General features: G+C 40.5%; 1 protein-coding gene across 3 annotated transcripts in view; it reads left to right on the top strand.

The window, feature by feature from the left end:
- The window catches only part of ANKS1B (ankyrin repeat and sterile alpha motif domain containing 1B), a 465,181-nt gene that overhangs the window by 158,977 nt on the left and 288,436 nt on the right, over positions 1-17,768 (top strand). For all 3 annotated transcript variants that reach the window (XM_068400458.1, XM_068400457.1, XM_068400456.1), the window contains exon 11: positions 9,383-9,519. In XM_068400458.1, the coding sequence (XP_068256559.1) occupies positions 9,383-9,519 (137 nt within the window). The remainder of the gene's footprint in view (positions 1-9,382; positions 9,520-17,768) is intronic.

Genomic DNA, 17,768 nt, shown 5'->3' with positions numbered 1-17,768 from the left:
AGCCATTACCCCTCGTCCTATCACTCCATGTAACCTTGTAAAAAGTCCCTCTCCAGCTTTCCTGTAGGCCCCCTTCAGGTACTGGAAGGCTGCTATAAAGTCTCCCCGGAACCTTCTCTTCTCCAGGCTGAACCACCCCAACTCTCTCAGCCTCTCTTCACAGGAGAGGTGCTCCAGCCCTCTGATCACCTTTGTGGCCCTCCTCTGGACTTGCTCTAACAGGTCCATGTTCTTCTTATGTTGGGGACCCCAGAGCTGGACGCAGTCCTCCAGTTGGGGTCTCACGAGAGCGGAGCAGAGGGGGAGAATCACCTCCCTTGACCTGCAGGGTCACGATTCTTTTGATGCAGCCCAGGATACTGTTGGCTTTCTGGGCTGCAAGCACACATTGCCGTCTCATGCTGAGCTTCTCGTCAACCATCACCCTCAAGTCCTTCTCCTCGGGGCTGCTCTCAATCCATTCTCTGCCCGGTCTATATTTGTGCTTGGGATTGCCTTGACCCAGGTGCAGGACCTTGCACTTGGCCTTGTTGAACTTCATGTGGTTTGCTCAGGCCTACCTCTTAAGCCTGTCAAGGTCGCTCGGTATGGCATCCCTTCCCTCCAGCGTGTCGACCACACCACACAGCTTGGTGTCATCAGCAAGCTTGCTGAAGGCACCCTCAATCACACCAACAAAGATGTTAAACAGCACCAGTCCCAATAGCAACCCTGGTCTCCACTTGAACATCAAGCCATTGACTGCAACTCTTTGAGTTTATTGCAGTCTACAACTACCTGAAGGGAGGTTGTAGTGAAGTGGGAGTTGGCCTCTTCTCCCGGGCAACTAGCGATAGGACAAGAGGGCATAGCCTCAAGCTTCGCCAGGGGAGGTTCAGGTTGGACATCAGGAAGAATTTCTTTACAGAAAGGGTTATTAGACATTGGAATGGGCTGCCCAGGGAGGTGGTGGAGTCACCATCTCTGGATGTGTTTAAGAAAAGACTGGACATGACACTTAGTGCCATGGTCTAGTTGACAGGGTGGTGTAAGGGCAACGGTTGGACTCGATGATCCCTGAGGTCTCTTCCAACCTGGTCGATTCTGTGATTCTGTGATTCTGAGTGTGACCACCCAGCCAATTCCTTATCCACTAAGTGTACCGTCCATCAAGTCCATGTCTCTCCAATTTAGAGACAAGGATGTCGTGTGGGATAGTGTCAAGCGCTTTGCACAAGTCCAGATAGATGATGTCAGTCGCTCTTCACTTATCCACCAATGCTATAATCCCGTTGTAGAAGGCCACCAAATTTGTCAGGCACGATTTGCCCTTCGTGAAGCCATGTTGGCTGTCACCAATCACCTTAGCATAGGGAAATAGTTAGGAAATCTCCTTAGGAAATAGTTTCCAGGAGGATCTACTCCATGATCTCACCAGGGCACAGAGGTGAGACTGACTGGCCTGTAGTTCCCCGCATCTGCCTTTTTTCCCTTTTTAAAAATGGGGGTTATGTTTCCCCTTTTCCAGTCAGTGGGAACTTCACCAGACTGCTACGACTTCTCAGAAATGATGGATAGTGATTTTAGCCAGATGATCCCAGCCAGTTGATCCCAGACAACACCAAAGCATCTGGAGCTTTATTCACATTTTGGTGTTATCCTGATGCTGGGGTGTCCAAAACAGATGCAGAGTTTTGGCTTACCTTCAAGTAGTTTGAAACATTGCATGAAATCTTCCACACTGAGCAGTGCTTGAGAAATAAAAGGAAGTTATTTATTAGTAATAGGGTACCTTTGAAGTTGTCTATGTATGTTTGCAGGTGTATCTATGTATATATATATGCATATGTATATACGTGCACATTCATTTTCCACCCTTCTTTTTCTTTCTCCCAGAGCTGCAGTGTACAAATCTATCCAGGCCCTGGGGTTATAGTGTAAAGCTCTACAAGGTCATAATGATTAGGCTTTGTGCTTTAAGTATTTCATTTGCGTCTAGTAGTATATTTTCAGAGGTTTTAGAATTTAGCATATATGTTTATACATACCATTAGATGTGTAGCATGTAATCTAGTTCTAGATTATTACTGGTTCACACCTCTAAAGTTAAATATATATTTCGTCCATTCTTACAGCAAATTGTAAATCTGAGCATATAGTATTAAGTCACTCCAAAAATAACTGGAATGTGGAAATAAAATAGGCTGTGTATACATTTGCATTTTGGTTCAGAGAATTGGATGTGAATTTGAAATAAATAATTGTTCCCAGTTACTGTTCATTGCTTCAGTCACAGGCTGGTTTTGGAGCACATAAACCAGACACCTTTTTGATCTGAAGCTCCGATTCAGGTGGGCACCAAAAGTATAGGGTCCTTGTGGAAGCTGTGAGGTACATATATGGTGGGGGTGTTTGGTAAAATAAATAAAATGCTATATAGTGCTAAAAATTCAAACCCACGTATATTCTAAATGGAGTGTCACGAGGATCAACTGCTTTGATCTGCTGATCCGTTCCCATTACACTAAATTGTACAAATAACTGATGTAATAGCTAATAACTGTAGATTTCGAAAAGGACGCTAGCATGTTTCTGTAATGAAAGTGGAAAACTACAGATTAACTGTATTCCATTGTGAAGATTTATTTCTGAGGTAAAATCTAATTATAATGATATTTCTGGAATATGGGCTGACTTTTGGCTTTTGATATTTTGCTTGCTGAGATGTGGTAGGAAGTGTTCTGGTTGGTATACTTGGTATCTGCCCAATAGTTAATATTGTGACATTATATACATATAGTGCCTTTTCTTTGAGTACATTATGAGAAAAATTATCTATTAGAAAAGTTCCAGTGAGTAGCTTGTCTATCACATTATATGGTCTATTACTATCTATAAGGTCGTTTTTCTCTATGCAGCGTACCATATGAAAGAAGACAATCATCCACTAACTGACTACTGATGTCACACAGCACAGTAAAAGGCAAAGTTCCCAGTGCATGATTTTTTTATAGTTTCAATTAAGCAATTAACATTTTTATGTTTTTGTCTGACATCTTAGTAGAAGACATCAGTAAAAGAACACCATAGTTTGCTCTTACAATATACTAAAACAAGACAATATTGACTTTCATTTTGCTCTCTCCAGTCTCAAATCTGAGTGATCCTTAGAAGTGTAAAGCAGTCACCGTATCCATGAATAGGAGCTCTTTGCACCACCCTCTTTTGTTGACCTCCTGTTATCCTGTACACTTCAGAAAAAAAATACTATAATTTTTTACCATGATGGTAGAAGTAAAGTATAATTTTCACAAAGATCTTTTGGGAAAAATGGTTACAGCTTTTAAGAGTGTGAACTGGGATTCATCCCTCATAATTTTAGGACCTTGATTCAGTTACCCATACATAGCTGTCTATTGACATCTGAAATGCCTTTGGGTGTCCCAAGCTGATGTTTTAGAAGGGCAGTGAAATTCCACTGTTCCTGCAGGCCTCTTGCAGATGTCTTGAATTTCCTTGGATATGGCATTAGTTAACAATGCTTTGGCAGTTGAATCTTGCCCTATTTTTCTACAATAGAAGTTTCTGAGCTAGATATCTAGACTTTGTTTAAAGCTAATGCGTATCTTAGTATAATTAATGAAGCTTAGGGCTTGTTCCTCTGACCTAATATTTCTTCAGGATAATATATCACAATATAGAATATATTCTAAATTCTAAGTAATACTGTTTTAATGGGTTTTCATTGACTTAAAGAGAAGTTTAGCATGCTCACTGAAATGTAGCTGTATTTAGAAAAATCCCATCTTGCAAGTTTGAAGATCAGTTTCTGAATTGCTCAAGACTGAGAACAAATTAATGCCATTTCTTTGGATAGCAATTTAGTTACTAGCATACGAATACAGAAGTTTAACTTTAGGCCCTGAAATTTGATTACAAAAATCAGTCTTGTTAGATAGACATATATAGCACATTACATAATGTCATTTTCATTTTATTCAGAAATCCTTTTTGTACTGAAAGACCGCATTGCAAATGAATCACTGAGTACTTATAATGTCCGTGATAGTAGACCAACTTTTCTTCCTATGAAAAGATTGGTTATTATGTTAATTCTTATGTAATCTTTTTTGAGAGACATGTGAGGTTAGTACACATTTATAGTTAAATATTTTTATGAACGAGTTAACTATGCTTGCATTAATTAGGCTTCAATAATATTGAACTGGATAGTAGATAAAACTGAACACTATGAGCAAAATGGTCTCTTTTGCAATTATGTTACATAAGACTGTGGTGAAAAACAGATTTTGTGAGGTGTTTGTCTTGCTGCTTCCTTCCTCTCTTAATGTTCTTATAAAAAGGTGCTGTAAAAAATAAACATTTTCTATATGAAATTACTTAAAAACTCAAATCAGTAAATTTAAAAAAAACAATTATGTGAATTAGTTCTTATTTAATGCTATTCAATTTCTTTTTATCATTTTCCTGTAAGAATATATAAAATAACTGTTGGTGAAATATGGAATAACTGGAACAGACCAGTGGAAAGATAATCTGTGTTTCTGTATTTGGTGGAGTTGATTTAAGATTAATAGGCTTTAGTGTAACTGAAATCAAGCCACCTGTCTATATTCAAAGGGTGTAGCTATAATTTAAATAATGCTAGTGTGCCTTGAGAGCTAAAATTTTTTAAATGGTAGTAGGAACAACCTGATCTTCAATTTCCAAGCAATGATGTCATCGTTTGTAATTACAGTCTTTTGATCCATAAGAAGACTAATATGCACAGGCAAATTGTATGAAGCACTAGTGTGACCATTCCTGTAAATACTGAGTCTGCTTCTACTGTAAACATTTCAAAAACTGGGAAAAGTAGCAAATAGAATCTTAAGAGGTATTAAGATTTGGAAATTAAGATTACAATTAAGGTGTGGAAACCTGTATAATCCTGTGAGAAATTTAAGAATCGCCATCTTTTTTCATATGTCCATGAGATAGTTAGTGGTAAATGTGATCGTGATGGCATTGTAATACTTTCTGTCCTTTAAAACCTTGTGTGCTGAGCCAATCAATCAACCAACCAACCAACAAAGCAAATTAGTAAGATTTCCCAGGATGTAAATCAGCATAGCTATTTTTGTAGTCCACACTAGATGACTCCATTTAATCCAAAACCTGAGTTTATGTAACCTTTTAAAAAATTATTTTGGTTATTCTGGACACAGAAAACATAACATAATACATTTTCTTTATCCTATCCTATTCTATTTCCTTTGCCCTGAAACAAAGGAAATGTAGAATGGAAAGTCCTCAGTAACCATTTTTAAAAATCAGAATAAGCTCCAATTACATAATCCTCGTGACAGTTTCTCATGTATGATGGAGACAGGAAGGAATATTGTTAGAGCATGCTGCAGTTCAGTGATCTTTAGCTGCCAGATGATCCCTGGAGCCTGGTGTTATCTGGCTTGTACAAAACCATCTCTTAGTGCTTTGCAACTTGAGCCAGGAACTAGAAGAGAATGACAGCTATAAATACTTCCCTGTTGGCCCTATCTATAGCACCTATCAGAAACTCAGCATGAGAGCTAATCTTTCCTAGGTAAATTTGGTAGGTTCTCACGTTTCCAAGTTTTTTTTGCCATGAAATGTTCCACTGAAACTTACAGTATTACCATTATTGTTATCTAAAGGGAAAAAAAAATGTTTGCTTTAGTTTTGTTACCAGAGAAAAAGAAAAGAAAATGAAAACTTAATTATTATATAATTTAGTTACAAAAGAAAATATAGTTAAATCTATTCTTAATGAAACTATGAGTACTGTATCCATAAACAGAGATGTCACCCAAATTGGATGCAGGAACTAATTTGATGGTGATATTCTCTCTCTGATGGAGCAGACCTAGGTAGTAAATCATTATTGGTTGCCTAATGGGAAGATCCTACTGTGAAAATAAACAGCTGTCCACAATAAAGAAATTGTTTACAAGAAACCATTACAAGTCAGACACTTTATTCCCTTGAGAAAGGAGTGAAGGCATGAAATACTGAGCAGTTGGATTTTTTTCTGGGATGTTTATTTCAAAGAAAAATATTTGGATTTTTTTTGCAGAGCTTTATTTTTAGATTCTAAAAGCATGATCCTTTTTTGTATTACCACTTTGTTTTGCTTGGAAGGAAAGGCTGTAACTACTCTTTTCTGAGATTGCTGTGTGTTATGTATGTTCCTGAATTGGTTATAGTTGTATGCACACACTGTAGCTGGAGAAGTTTTTCTCAGCCCCTACCTAGTGGGTCATATAACAGCCCTGCCTCCCCTCATGAATATTTTCCAATAAATTTTCATTCCAAGAATGTCACTCCCAGTCAGTTTGATGCTTCTCAGATGGGACTCTATCTAGGGGCAAAACCTAGTCTTCAGTGACCTATCATTGAACAGGGTCAATAAGAGGTGTTTCCTGTGGAAAGACCAAAATCTTGCTCACACAACTGGATTCCTCTGTTAACCACTTCTGCACATTTAAAGTGCGAGTAAATTAAGCTGAGGTGACTGTCATCAAGGGCTTGAAACAGCATGAAATGTTGGGCAGAAAACTGTACTCATTACCATCAGCAACCTGTATTTCTGTATAATTGCTGTATTACCAACAGCAATCTGTATTTCTAACTATCTGGCCTTTGAGACATACATCTTTGAGATACCTCTGCATCTGCAAGACTTCCTGATTTCACTTGTAAGGCTTTCACACACTAAATAGCTAAAGGGCAGCTGTGCTTAAGCACAGGCACACAGGCTTCACAGCGAAAGAACAGTGACAGAAACGCAGGGACTGCTGAAGTACTGGGGTGTTTGTGTTCTTTGTAGGTTTACCTGGTTGTCAGAGACAATCTTTTTTTGTTCTCACACCAGTAAGTAAATAAGTGCACTAAGTACACTTCACTCGACTTGCGTGGAACATTTCTCACTCTAGAAGTTATTTCTTAGCTTCCTAGATGGTGCCTTATTACCATGTGTCTCGGCAGCAGTGCAAAGGTCTCTCAAAGCAAGTCTCTGATTCCTCAGTCAGGGAGATTCATTGATAACTCTATTGATGAGTCTGTCCATAGAGTGAAAGAAGATGATATTTCATATTCTGAAGCAAAAAAAAAAAAAGGATGAGACTTTCAGCTTAATTAAGATGCTCCTAACACTCATATTTAGCCTTCATTCTCACTATGAGGTTTCCAAAGAGGAAAATAAAGGCCTTGATGAGGTGTCTTCTTGTCAGACCTGTGTCCCTCCTTTGATGAGCTAGGCTTTCAAATCACAGGATACTCAGTCACATTCTGCACATAAGCAGCTTTCCAGTTAGATACCAGGTCAGATAGGAAAGCATAAGAGAGACTTAAGGCTCTCTGGAATGCCATCCAAGTTCTTTCATATTAGGGATGTTATTATGAGGATTCACCTTAAGTTCCTTTCTAAGGCTATGTAAAAATTTGTCTGATTTATCATATTAACACACACATATTACTTTCTGAATTAAATTAATTTAGATGCTAGATTTCTGTGCACACTTACAATGATTCAGGAAGAGCCCTTCTATGTCTTAAGACTGCATACCTAAAGGTCTGATAGTTTTGATGGAGGTGCTTTTCAACAACATTGGAACGGTCTGTTTCCATGACAGGGAGGGTTCACTCTGTCAGACCTCAGCTAGCATCTGTTATCTACAGGATCTCTCCATTTGGGATGTCTGACAAACTGCCACCTACATTTTCGTTTACACTTTCATTAAGTGTAACAGTATTGCTAAAACATTCCAGCCTGATATTTCCTTTAGAAGAACAGTTTGTCAGTCTGTGTTTGACTAGAAGCTTTAAGACCTCATCCAGATATCTCGTGTTTCTACAGGGAGTATTTTTTAGAATCATCCATGCTATGAAAGTATCTAAGTTAGAAAGGCCATAAAATTTACGTTCTTGCATCCTTTGTTACGTTAATGTAACTGTGTGTTACATTCCCTTTGAAATTTCTGTTATTCTTCCAGGAATTCTTTCAGGTCAGTAGGACTGAGAAGGAGAAGCATCTGTCATTGCTTTCACGGAGGCATTTGTGACTTGTGCCGATGGAGGAGCTAATGTGTGTTCCTGCAGAAGTTGGTTAGGCAAAAATTCTCCAGCTTACAGTACTGGAGCTGCTTTTGTTTATTTAGAGTTTGGGTTTTTCTGGAGTGGATTTGCCCACAGAGTGAAAGCACGTATTGGAGATCCACCTCAATTACAAAGAAACAGGCTTTCTTCTGTGAACTCTGCAGGCTGTCAGTTGAGGCCCACAGACATGAGATTTGAATGTAATCATTGTCTTAATGCAGAGCTGCAGGTGTTACAGCACATTTAGGAACATGGAACACATGTCTTTGTGACCCACAAAGAAAGGTACTCCATAAATTTACAGACATTTTAAAGACCACCATAACCATGCACAGGCAACTGCTTTTTCCCCAGAATCTGAACTAAAGCTTTTCTTTAATAATACATTTCTAAAGGCATGAAGTAATGTAGAGCTTTTGGCCTCTTGCTAAGTCATTCTGGTGCTTGGTTACCAACACAGCTGGGAAGCTATGTCTTATTTCACAGTCCTCTCTATCCTCTGACCTGATTTTCACTAACTTAATTTTACATTGTTCAAACAGCATTAAGAACATTTAGAGAAGGTAAGAATGATATTTTAAGTCCCTTTATTGGTCCTTCACAGTGCCATAAAATATGTCTAAACAGCAGTTTCCCATGTACCTGCAGGTATGTAGACATTTTTAAGCCAGCTGTAGGTTATCTAGCTGAGATACTACTAGAAAGGTAGCTACTGCAGTGCAGAGCTCTATGGAGGACGGAAATTTCATCAGAAGAGCTGAGTACATTTTTGTGCAATTAATCCTCACTGATCCATCGTGTCGCTCACAGTGTCCAGTAAAGTTGTCACTGATGGTCTTAGCATGCTCTGAGTCGAGTATGTGTTTATATAACTTGTTAAACTAGGTCTTATGTGTTAGGATTTTCCAGGATGAGATAAGAGTTGCATTAGAAAGCTCCCTTTTAAGTCACTCCTGTTATAGTGATAGTACTTGGATTCACAACTGGTAATTCAGGGTAACAAAAGTAAAATATTTGTGTTTGTTTTGTGCCTTATTTTATTTAGGTATTAAGAGAGTGCTATATCCTGCCTTAATGTAGAATGAATGTATGAACTGATAAAATAAGTGTAGATATGCAATATATTCCTTAGCAAATACATTTAAATTATAATAGATTTTGTAAGTTGAAATAGTGTTCTGAGTAGCATTCTGGTTTCAGAATAATTTTTTATTTTAAAAGGTATGAAGTATTTGCAAGTTCACATAAATGCTATTTTTATTCACAGATAATGCACCTCAGGTAGCAATTACCACACCAGGATCTGGTAACCATAGAAACAGCTCTACAGGCCCAACACCTGACTGCTCTCCTCCATCACCAGACACTGCACTTAAAAACATAGTGAAAGTTATACGTCCCCAGGTAGGTGATCGCCATAAGTATCCTCTTATTAGTTGTATTTTTCACTTTAAAAGCAGGCTATGATGCATGTATTCTAAGGGGATGTTATCACTATAAGCATATGAATAGGTCAAAGACAGATAAACAGAACACAAAATATTTTTTGTGCTTAAGAAGCAATCTTGACAGCAGGAGAAGATAGACTATGTTATGAATGAGACCAACAATGTACAGAGAGATATCAGTACATTTTTATTATAGCATTAATGATGAATGAAGTCTTTATGTAATATTTTGTGTTTTTATGTACTATTAGTTTTCTTCCAAGTTTATGTTCTGTTTCTATCACTATTAATTCCCTGTTACTTTTTCAGATTTTCTTTCCTCTTTCTGTATCTCCATTTACATGGTCCCAGAATGTTTCATACCTTCTCGTATAGTATTGCTTCTTAACTTTCATCCTTCCTAACTATATGTGTTTCTAATAGGTTTTGTAAACAAGATGCTTAATGCATGGAAAACTTGAGTGCCCCTTGTAATCATTTAAGTACAGCCTTTTAAAATAAAAGCTTTAAAATAAATAAATCTTAGAACTTGATTCAGTAGTATAGAGGTAATCAGCATAGAGGAGTTTATTTTAGGATCATAGGATAACACGTGTCAGAAGAAACCTCAGGGGATTATCTAGTTCCCTGCTTAAACAGCTGTGACATTAGGTGTGTCAAAGCCAGCTGTGACAACTAGACACTGAATTGACTAATTCAGTGAAACTTTTTTGGTGTGAACCAAAACGACTTCTATTCCTCTCCTACCAATCATTGGGTTCAAATGCAGCCATCTGTTCTTCATTGCTGAGTTGATTTCTGCAACTGAGCCACTTTGATGCTAGTGGATGCAGGCTTTGTATCATCAGTATGTTGCTGGCATTTGTGTTACTTGAGATGTAAGCTGGTGGATACACGTTATTTTGGTAAGAATTGTACAAGGCAGATTGTTTTGATGATGCACCAGTGAGCATGTAACAGTGATGGAGGTGGATCTTCCTTTCAGTACTCATTGGAGCCCACAGTTCAGAAAGTCTTGCAGAATTAAACGTAATTACTAGGTGTACCTGCCATTTCTCTCTAGGAGCCATTGGTTTCCTATGGCTGACACCATCAATGCACAATAATTCTAATGACTGGCTGATACAGCCCATCCCTCTGTGGCATTACAGTAGTTTGGGTTCCACATCCTGGTTTAAATCTAGATTGCAGAGGGTCTGAAATAACAACTTCTTCTCCTTTTTTTTTTTAATAGCTGTTTCTCATTTTGCTTGTTCCTGTAGTCTCTCTGTCCCTCCCACCCCACATCAGTAGAGTACTGAAATGCCTCCTTCTCTCTAAGCTATTTTTTATAGTAGGCGGCGAGCAAACAGAAAGGCATTGGAATATTGTTGGAACAAGCTGTTGTGTGATAGTTTATTGAAAATAGCATTTAAAAAGCTGTTTCCATCATGATATTGCCAACAGATGGACCTAGAACACTGAATGGTGATGTTCTCTCGCTGGTTAAGTCTGAATGGATTCAGTGGATTTTGGGGAGCTATTTTCAAATTTAAATCATACCATTTACTGACTCCCAGTATTATTATCGTTCTGCAGAGCAAAAGCTAGCTGTGCGATATATATTGTCAGAACTTTACCACATTTGCTAAAATGTCTCTCACATGGCCCTACATGTGGCATACTTCCTATGCAGAAAACAACAGCAGAAAGGCATATGTAGGCTAGTGCTTAATGTATGTTGTAAATCTATGCACTAGTACATGAGAAGTTGGATGCACTATAGCATTCAGATCCTATTATGCTTCTCCTTTCTCCATGTGTTTTATGTACATTGCTTACCTAATCACCTCCCCCCAAGATCTCAACCCAAGAATTTAGACAAAGAAGTTGTAGATGTTTTCAATGTGATGTTTGCAAACGATTAGTGTTAATTCTGCCTGCATATTTAATTCCTTTATTCAATGCCTGCTGCATTCAATTACATGGCAAGCTCTTTGAAGGTTAACACAATGGGATTCTATTCTTGACTGACCTCTCACCACTCATGTAAAACTCATGAATAGAGTTACACAATGCATGCAAAATAATTTATTTTCTGTTGTCTGTCAGGGCCTCTTTGCACTTTTCTAGAAAAATGAACAGATTTTAAACAGATCTAAACCAGGGATCATATAAATTTCCAAAACAGCTGTCACTGCTTTACCCTTTCCATGTCTTGTGCATCCAGCACAGGAAGGTGCCAGTGAAAGGCAGAATGGGAAACTCTTCAGCAGCTAGTTTTGCACTATGCAGGCTTTGGTAGCTTGGATGAAACTGCCAGGGAAGTCTGGCCTTTCAACTCATATTGTTATTTTCATTTATAGCCTTGGTTATCTTTCCTGGAGGGTTGTGCATATAACAGTTTAACCGCAGTGAGGAGAAACACTGTGTTTCTGTGTAAGCAGCAGCAGAGGCAACCAAAGATTCCTTCCTTCCACTGCCTGGTGAGGGCAGGCAGTGGCAGAGAGTGGAAAAAGAGAAACCTGGTGAGCTGGGTTTGAAGGTGGAGGCGGGTGGCCTCTCCTCTCTCCTGTTCCAGAGGCTCATGTACCAAATGCAGCTGGTGGGGGACTCTGTCAGCTACACCTGCTACGTGGGGTCCCTGAAGAGGAGAGAGGCTGTGATGCTGCACTGCCAGCCCACGGGGTGAAAGTACCACAGCTAGGAAGCGTGAGACAGGAACAATCTTGTATAAAAAGTGTGAATCCTGAGGGGCCTGGGCCATGGACAGTTAAGGGATTCCTCAGAGTGCACTCAAAACTTTTGTCTTTTTCCTTTTAGTTGTCTCTTAACCTGGCCCTAATTATTCCGCTTCTTATATTAAAAACACACCATCGAAAAACCTGTCTGGGAATTTCTATTTTCCCCCAACCTTTCACTCACTTTTCTGTGAATTTTGAGGTGAGAAACATGCAGTTTGTTGTGACCCTACCACTCGTACTTTATGAGATCCCATTGCTCTCTAAAATCTATCTAAAACTCTCTTTGGGTAAGTCTCAACTATTCAATTCAGAGTACTATTACTGAAGCTAAAGTCTATTTTAACTGAAATGATGTATCTCCCTGGCACAGTGCCGCACTCTGGAGAGATACTAACTTAGATCTCAGAATCAATACTAAGTTCAGTGCCACAGTGGCACCCACCTCTCCTGCTTCCAGTGCTAAAGCTAGCACACTTAGCAGTAATTCAGGAATCCGTGTGCTCTTTTATCTGTGCACCTTAGCTAGGGCTTGTACCTGTGATCTAGCATTTTGCAAATACATGTCTTGTTTTCAAATTTTCGCAGGGTCAGTCTCTGAAAAAGAGGGTTTGTTGAAAAGTTACATATATGCAGATAAGAAACGAACAGAATTTAGTTCAGGGTTTGAATCACTTGATCCTTTTTTTCCAGATTGTCCAAACACGTCTTAGCAAAGTTTTAACTGATGAATTGCTAATTAATGAAGAGTTTGAGAAAGTAATACAGTTTCAAGTTAAAGACTCTCTGAAGTTTGCTAACAGCACATGGGAGAAAAAAATGAGATGTGGTAGGAGACCAAGTAGGTTAATGGGTTAACTCAAGTCCTCCGAAATTTTAGGCTCTCTTTCAAGTTTTAGCTTAGATACATTAGTACATATAGTAAAATATAACTTACCTTATCAGACTCGAATATTAGAAAATTATAGTAAAATTGATCTTGTTCTACTACAATTCCTATAGCTCTCGGTCTGGATGATGCCTGAACAAAATTGGACTGCATGTGACACTTCATGTCTTTTTGTGTTAGCCACTCAATCTAATAAGACTCTCCTTATTTGTTTGTTCATCTCCATTTGGACAAATAAACTATACACATAGAGAGAGAAAGAGGACCTTTTTTCCTGAGAGACTTTCTTTTGCCAATGCTATTCACTTGTGGGTCATTGGCCAATTCTTATAAAACTGAATTCTGACTTCTCACCTTTTAAACTCTTTATTAAATGTAATCCAGCATTTGCATATTCTCTTTTTGTCTTTCTAAGATGTGTTTCAAAAGGCTAACTGTAGGTACAGCTTTTGGTGTCTAAATGTGGATTATTTAAATGTGACTTGTATTTTATCTATCATGAATTAGTATTTTCCTCATTTTATGTGAATAACCAAATTCCCTAAGAGTGTTGTTTCAGTGATATAAAAAGGACTTCTGGTAGAAGTCCAGATTTCACCCCTGGGGTGAAATCGGTGTGCTCAGCTCGCTCCCTGAAATGCCTGTACACCAATGCACACAGCATGGGGAATAAACAGGAGGAGTTGGAAATCCGTGTTCGGTCGGGGGGCTATGATTTAGTGGCAATTACAGAGACTTGGTGGGACGCCTCGCATGACTGGAATGTGGTCATGGATGGCTATGTCCTGTTCAGGAAAGACAGGCCACTAAGGAGAGGTGGTGGAGTTGCTCTTTATGTGAGTGAGCAGCTAGAATGTATTGAGTTCTGTCCAGGGGCGGATCAGGAGCGAGTTGAGAGTTTGTGGGTGCGAGTTAAGGGGCAGGCTGGCAGGGGTGATACTGTTGTGGGTGTCTATTACAGGCCACCAGATCAGGATGAGGAGGGTGATGAGGCCTTCTACAGGCAGCTGAGAGCAGTCTCTCAATTACAGGACCTGGTTGTCATGGGGGATTTCAACTACCCTGATATTTGCTGGGAGGCCTACTCAGCCAGCCATCCTCAGTCCAGGAGGTTCCTCCAGTGCATTGATGATAACTTTCTGATGCAAATGGTGGATGAGCCAACTAGGAGAGGAGCGCTGCTGGATCTTATCCTCACTAACAAGGAGGGTCTGGTTGAAGCGGTGAAGGTTGAGGGCAGCCTTGGTTGTAGCGACCATGAGATGGTAGAGTTCAGGATCTCATGTGGCAGGAACAGAATAGCTAGCAGAATTACAACCCTGGACTTCAGCAGGGCCAACTTTGGCCTTTTCAAGCAATTGCTAGGGGAAATCCCATGGGACAGGGTACTAGAAGGTAAGGGGGCTCAAGATAGTTGGTTAGCATTCAAGGACTGCTTCTTCCGAGCTCAAGATCAAAGCATCCCAGCAGGTAGGAAGTCAAGGAAGGGTAGCAGGAGACCTGCATGGTTAAACAGGGAACTGCTGGGCAAACTCAAGTGGAAGAAGAGGGTGTACAGATCATGGAAGGAGGGGCTGGCCACTTGGGAGGAATATAAGTCTGTTGTCAGAGGATGTAGGGAGGCAACTAGGAAAGCTAAGGCCTCCTTGGAATTAAACCTTGCAAGAGAGGTCAAGGACAACAGAAAGGGCTTCTTTAAATACATTGCAGGGAAAGCCAACACTAGAGGCAATGTAGGCCCACTGATGAATGAGGTGGGGGCCCTGGAGACAGAGGATAAAAAGAAGGCAGAGTTACTGAATGCCTTCTTTGCCTCTGTCTATACTGCTGGAGGCTGTCCTGAGGAGCCCCGGACCCCTGAGGCCCCAGAAGAAGTCAGGATAGAGGAGGAATCTGTCTTGGTAGATGAGGGCTGGGTCAGGGACCAATTAAGCAACCTGGACGTCCATAAATCCATGGGCCCTGATGGGATGCACCCGCGGGTGCTGAGGGAGCTGGCGGAAGTCATTGCTAGGCCACTCTCCATCATCTTTGCTAAGTCGTGGGCAACGGGAGAGGTGCCTGAGGACTGGAGGAAAGCGAATGTCACTCCAGTCTTCAAAAAGGGCAAGAAGGAGGACCCGGGTAACTATAGACCGGTCAGCCTCACCTCCATCCCAGGAAAGGTGATGGAACAACTTGTCCTTGATGCTGTCTCCAGGCACATCAAGGATAGGGGGATCATTAGGGGCACTCAACATGGCTTCACCAAGGGGAAGTCATGCTTAACCAACTTGATAGCCTTTTATGAGGACGTAACCAGGTGGATAGATGATGGTAAAGCTGTGGATGTGGTCTATCTTGATTTCAGTAAAGCGTTTGACACGGTCTCCCACAGCATCCTCGCAGCTAAACTGAGGAAGTGTGGTCTGGATGATCGGGTAGTGAGGTGGATTGTGAACTGGCTGAAGGAAAGAAGCCAGAGAGTGGTGGTCAATGGGTCGGAGTCCAGTTGGAGGCCTGTGTCTAGCGGAGTCCCTCAAGGGTCGGTACTGGGACCAGTACTATTCGACATATTCATTAATGACTTGGATGAGGGAACAGAGTGCACTGTCAGCAAGTTCGCTGATGACACAAAACTGGGAGGAGTGGCTGACACACCGAAAGGCTGCGCAGCCATTCAGAGAGACCTAGACAGGCTGGAGAGTTGGGCGGGGAGAAATTTAATGAAATATAACAAGGGCAAGTGTAGAGTCCTGCATCTGGGCAAGAACAACCCCATGTACCAGTACAAGTTGGGGGCAGACCTGTTGGAGAGCAGCATAGGGGAAAGGGACCTGGGGGTCCTAGTGGACAACAGGAAGACCATGAGCCAGCAGTGTGCCCTTGTGGCCAAGAAGGCCAATGGCATCCTGGGGTGTATTAGAAGGGGTGTGGTCAGCAGGTCGAGAGAGGTTCTCCTCCCCCTCTACTCTGCCCTGGTGAGGCCGCATCTGGAATATTGTGTCCAGTTCTGGGCCCCTCAGTTCAAGAAGGACAGGGAACTGCTAGAGAGAGTCCAGCGCAGAGCCACGAAGATGATTAAGGGAGTGGAACATCTCCCTTATGAGGAGAGGCTGAGGGAGCTGTGTCTCTTTAGCTTGGAGAAGAGGAGACTGAGGGGTGACCTCATTAATGTTTATAAATATGTAAAGGGCAAGTGTCATGAGGATGGAGCCAGGCTCTTCTCAGTGACATCCATTGACAGGACAAGGGGCAATGGGTGCAAGCTGTAACACAGGAGGTTCCGCATAAATATGAGGAAAAACTTCTTTACGGTGAGGGTGACCGAACACTGGAACAGGCTGCCCAGAGAGGTTGTGGAGTCTCCTTCTCTGGAGACATTCAAAACCCGCCTGGACGCATTCCTGTGTGATATGGTCTAGGCAATCCTGCTCCGGCAGGGGGATTGGACTAGATGATCTTTCGAGGTCCCTTCCAATCCCTAACATTCTGTGATTCTGTGATAGAAAGACAAAGGAACAGCGAATTTCAGTGTTTCTGACAGAATTAAATTTCATCATCTCTTTCTTGCTGGTTTTATTACTAAGATCTGCAATAATCTATTCATTATAATATGTTTTTTTTCTTGTGGGTTTGGATGTGCTGTCTTCACATTATTCATCATTTTTTCTATTTATCTTTTTTAACCTCTTTAAAGTTACAATTCCATCTATGGTTCATCGTTCCTCTGGCTAAGACATTTAGCAATACAATAGAAGATAATAGTTTAAATGTTAGAGGACAAAAAAAATTGTCTTATTTTTCCACAAGAAGTAATAGAATCCTGCAGGACATCTGTAGCCTCTGGTAGACCTATCCCACTTGTTTGGGCTACCAGGTGTGCCTTGCCTAATGTACAACTATTTTGTGCATGTGGAGTAAGCCTGGCATAACTATGTAGATGTAGTTTATCTAGGCATAGGGAAAGACAAGGACCATGATATTTTCCCCCCTATAGCAGCCTGGACATGAATGGACAGAACAACCATAGGAGATACGTGCTCCAGAGCTTCTCTAGTTGACCTAAAAAGTGACAGTAATTTATATTCAAGGAAATTATATCTCATCCTTTTTGCAGTTAGGTGCAGGAATTACTTTGAACCAAAACAAACAAAAAAATCATCTTAGAGGCAGCTCTGTAAATTCATCGTTCCAGAAAATAAATTTTCAAAATTATTTGTTTTATAAACAGGATTTTCAAGTGGATTAGTGTCACTATTTCCCCATGGTGAAATAACCCAAATAACCCTGGTTCCTCCCTTATGCCAACACCCTACTGCAGTACCCTTAGTTCTTCCCAAATAAAATGCATCCCTTGTCACACATAGCTTGAGTTGGCACATGCCTGTCTCTGCAAACTTAGTGAAATCCCCACTGCAGGCTGTTGCACCAGTGCACAAATGCATGAGAACCCTCTGATGCATCTACTGAACTTGTTTTGCAACACAAAAAATCTGCTTTGTTATATTTTATCATAAAAAGGAGGGCTGGAGAACACAGTTATGCAATAAATTCTCACCACTCACTTTGTGAATGAGATCACAGGACAGCTGGGGTGTAAGGACCTTCTTTCTT

Source organism: Nyctibius grandis, chromosome 5 (genome assembly GCF_013368605.1).
Source record: "Nyctibius grandis isolate bNycGra1 chromosome 5, bNycGra1.pri, whole genome shotgun sequence".
NCBI lineage: Eukaryota > Metazoa > Chordata > Aves > Nyctibiiformes > Nyctibiidae > Nyctibius > Nyctibius grandis.
The sequence above is the reverse complement of the archived record's forward strand: the minus strand, read 5'-3'. Positions and strand labels throughout refer to the sequence as shown.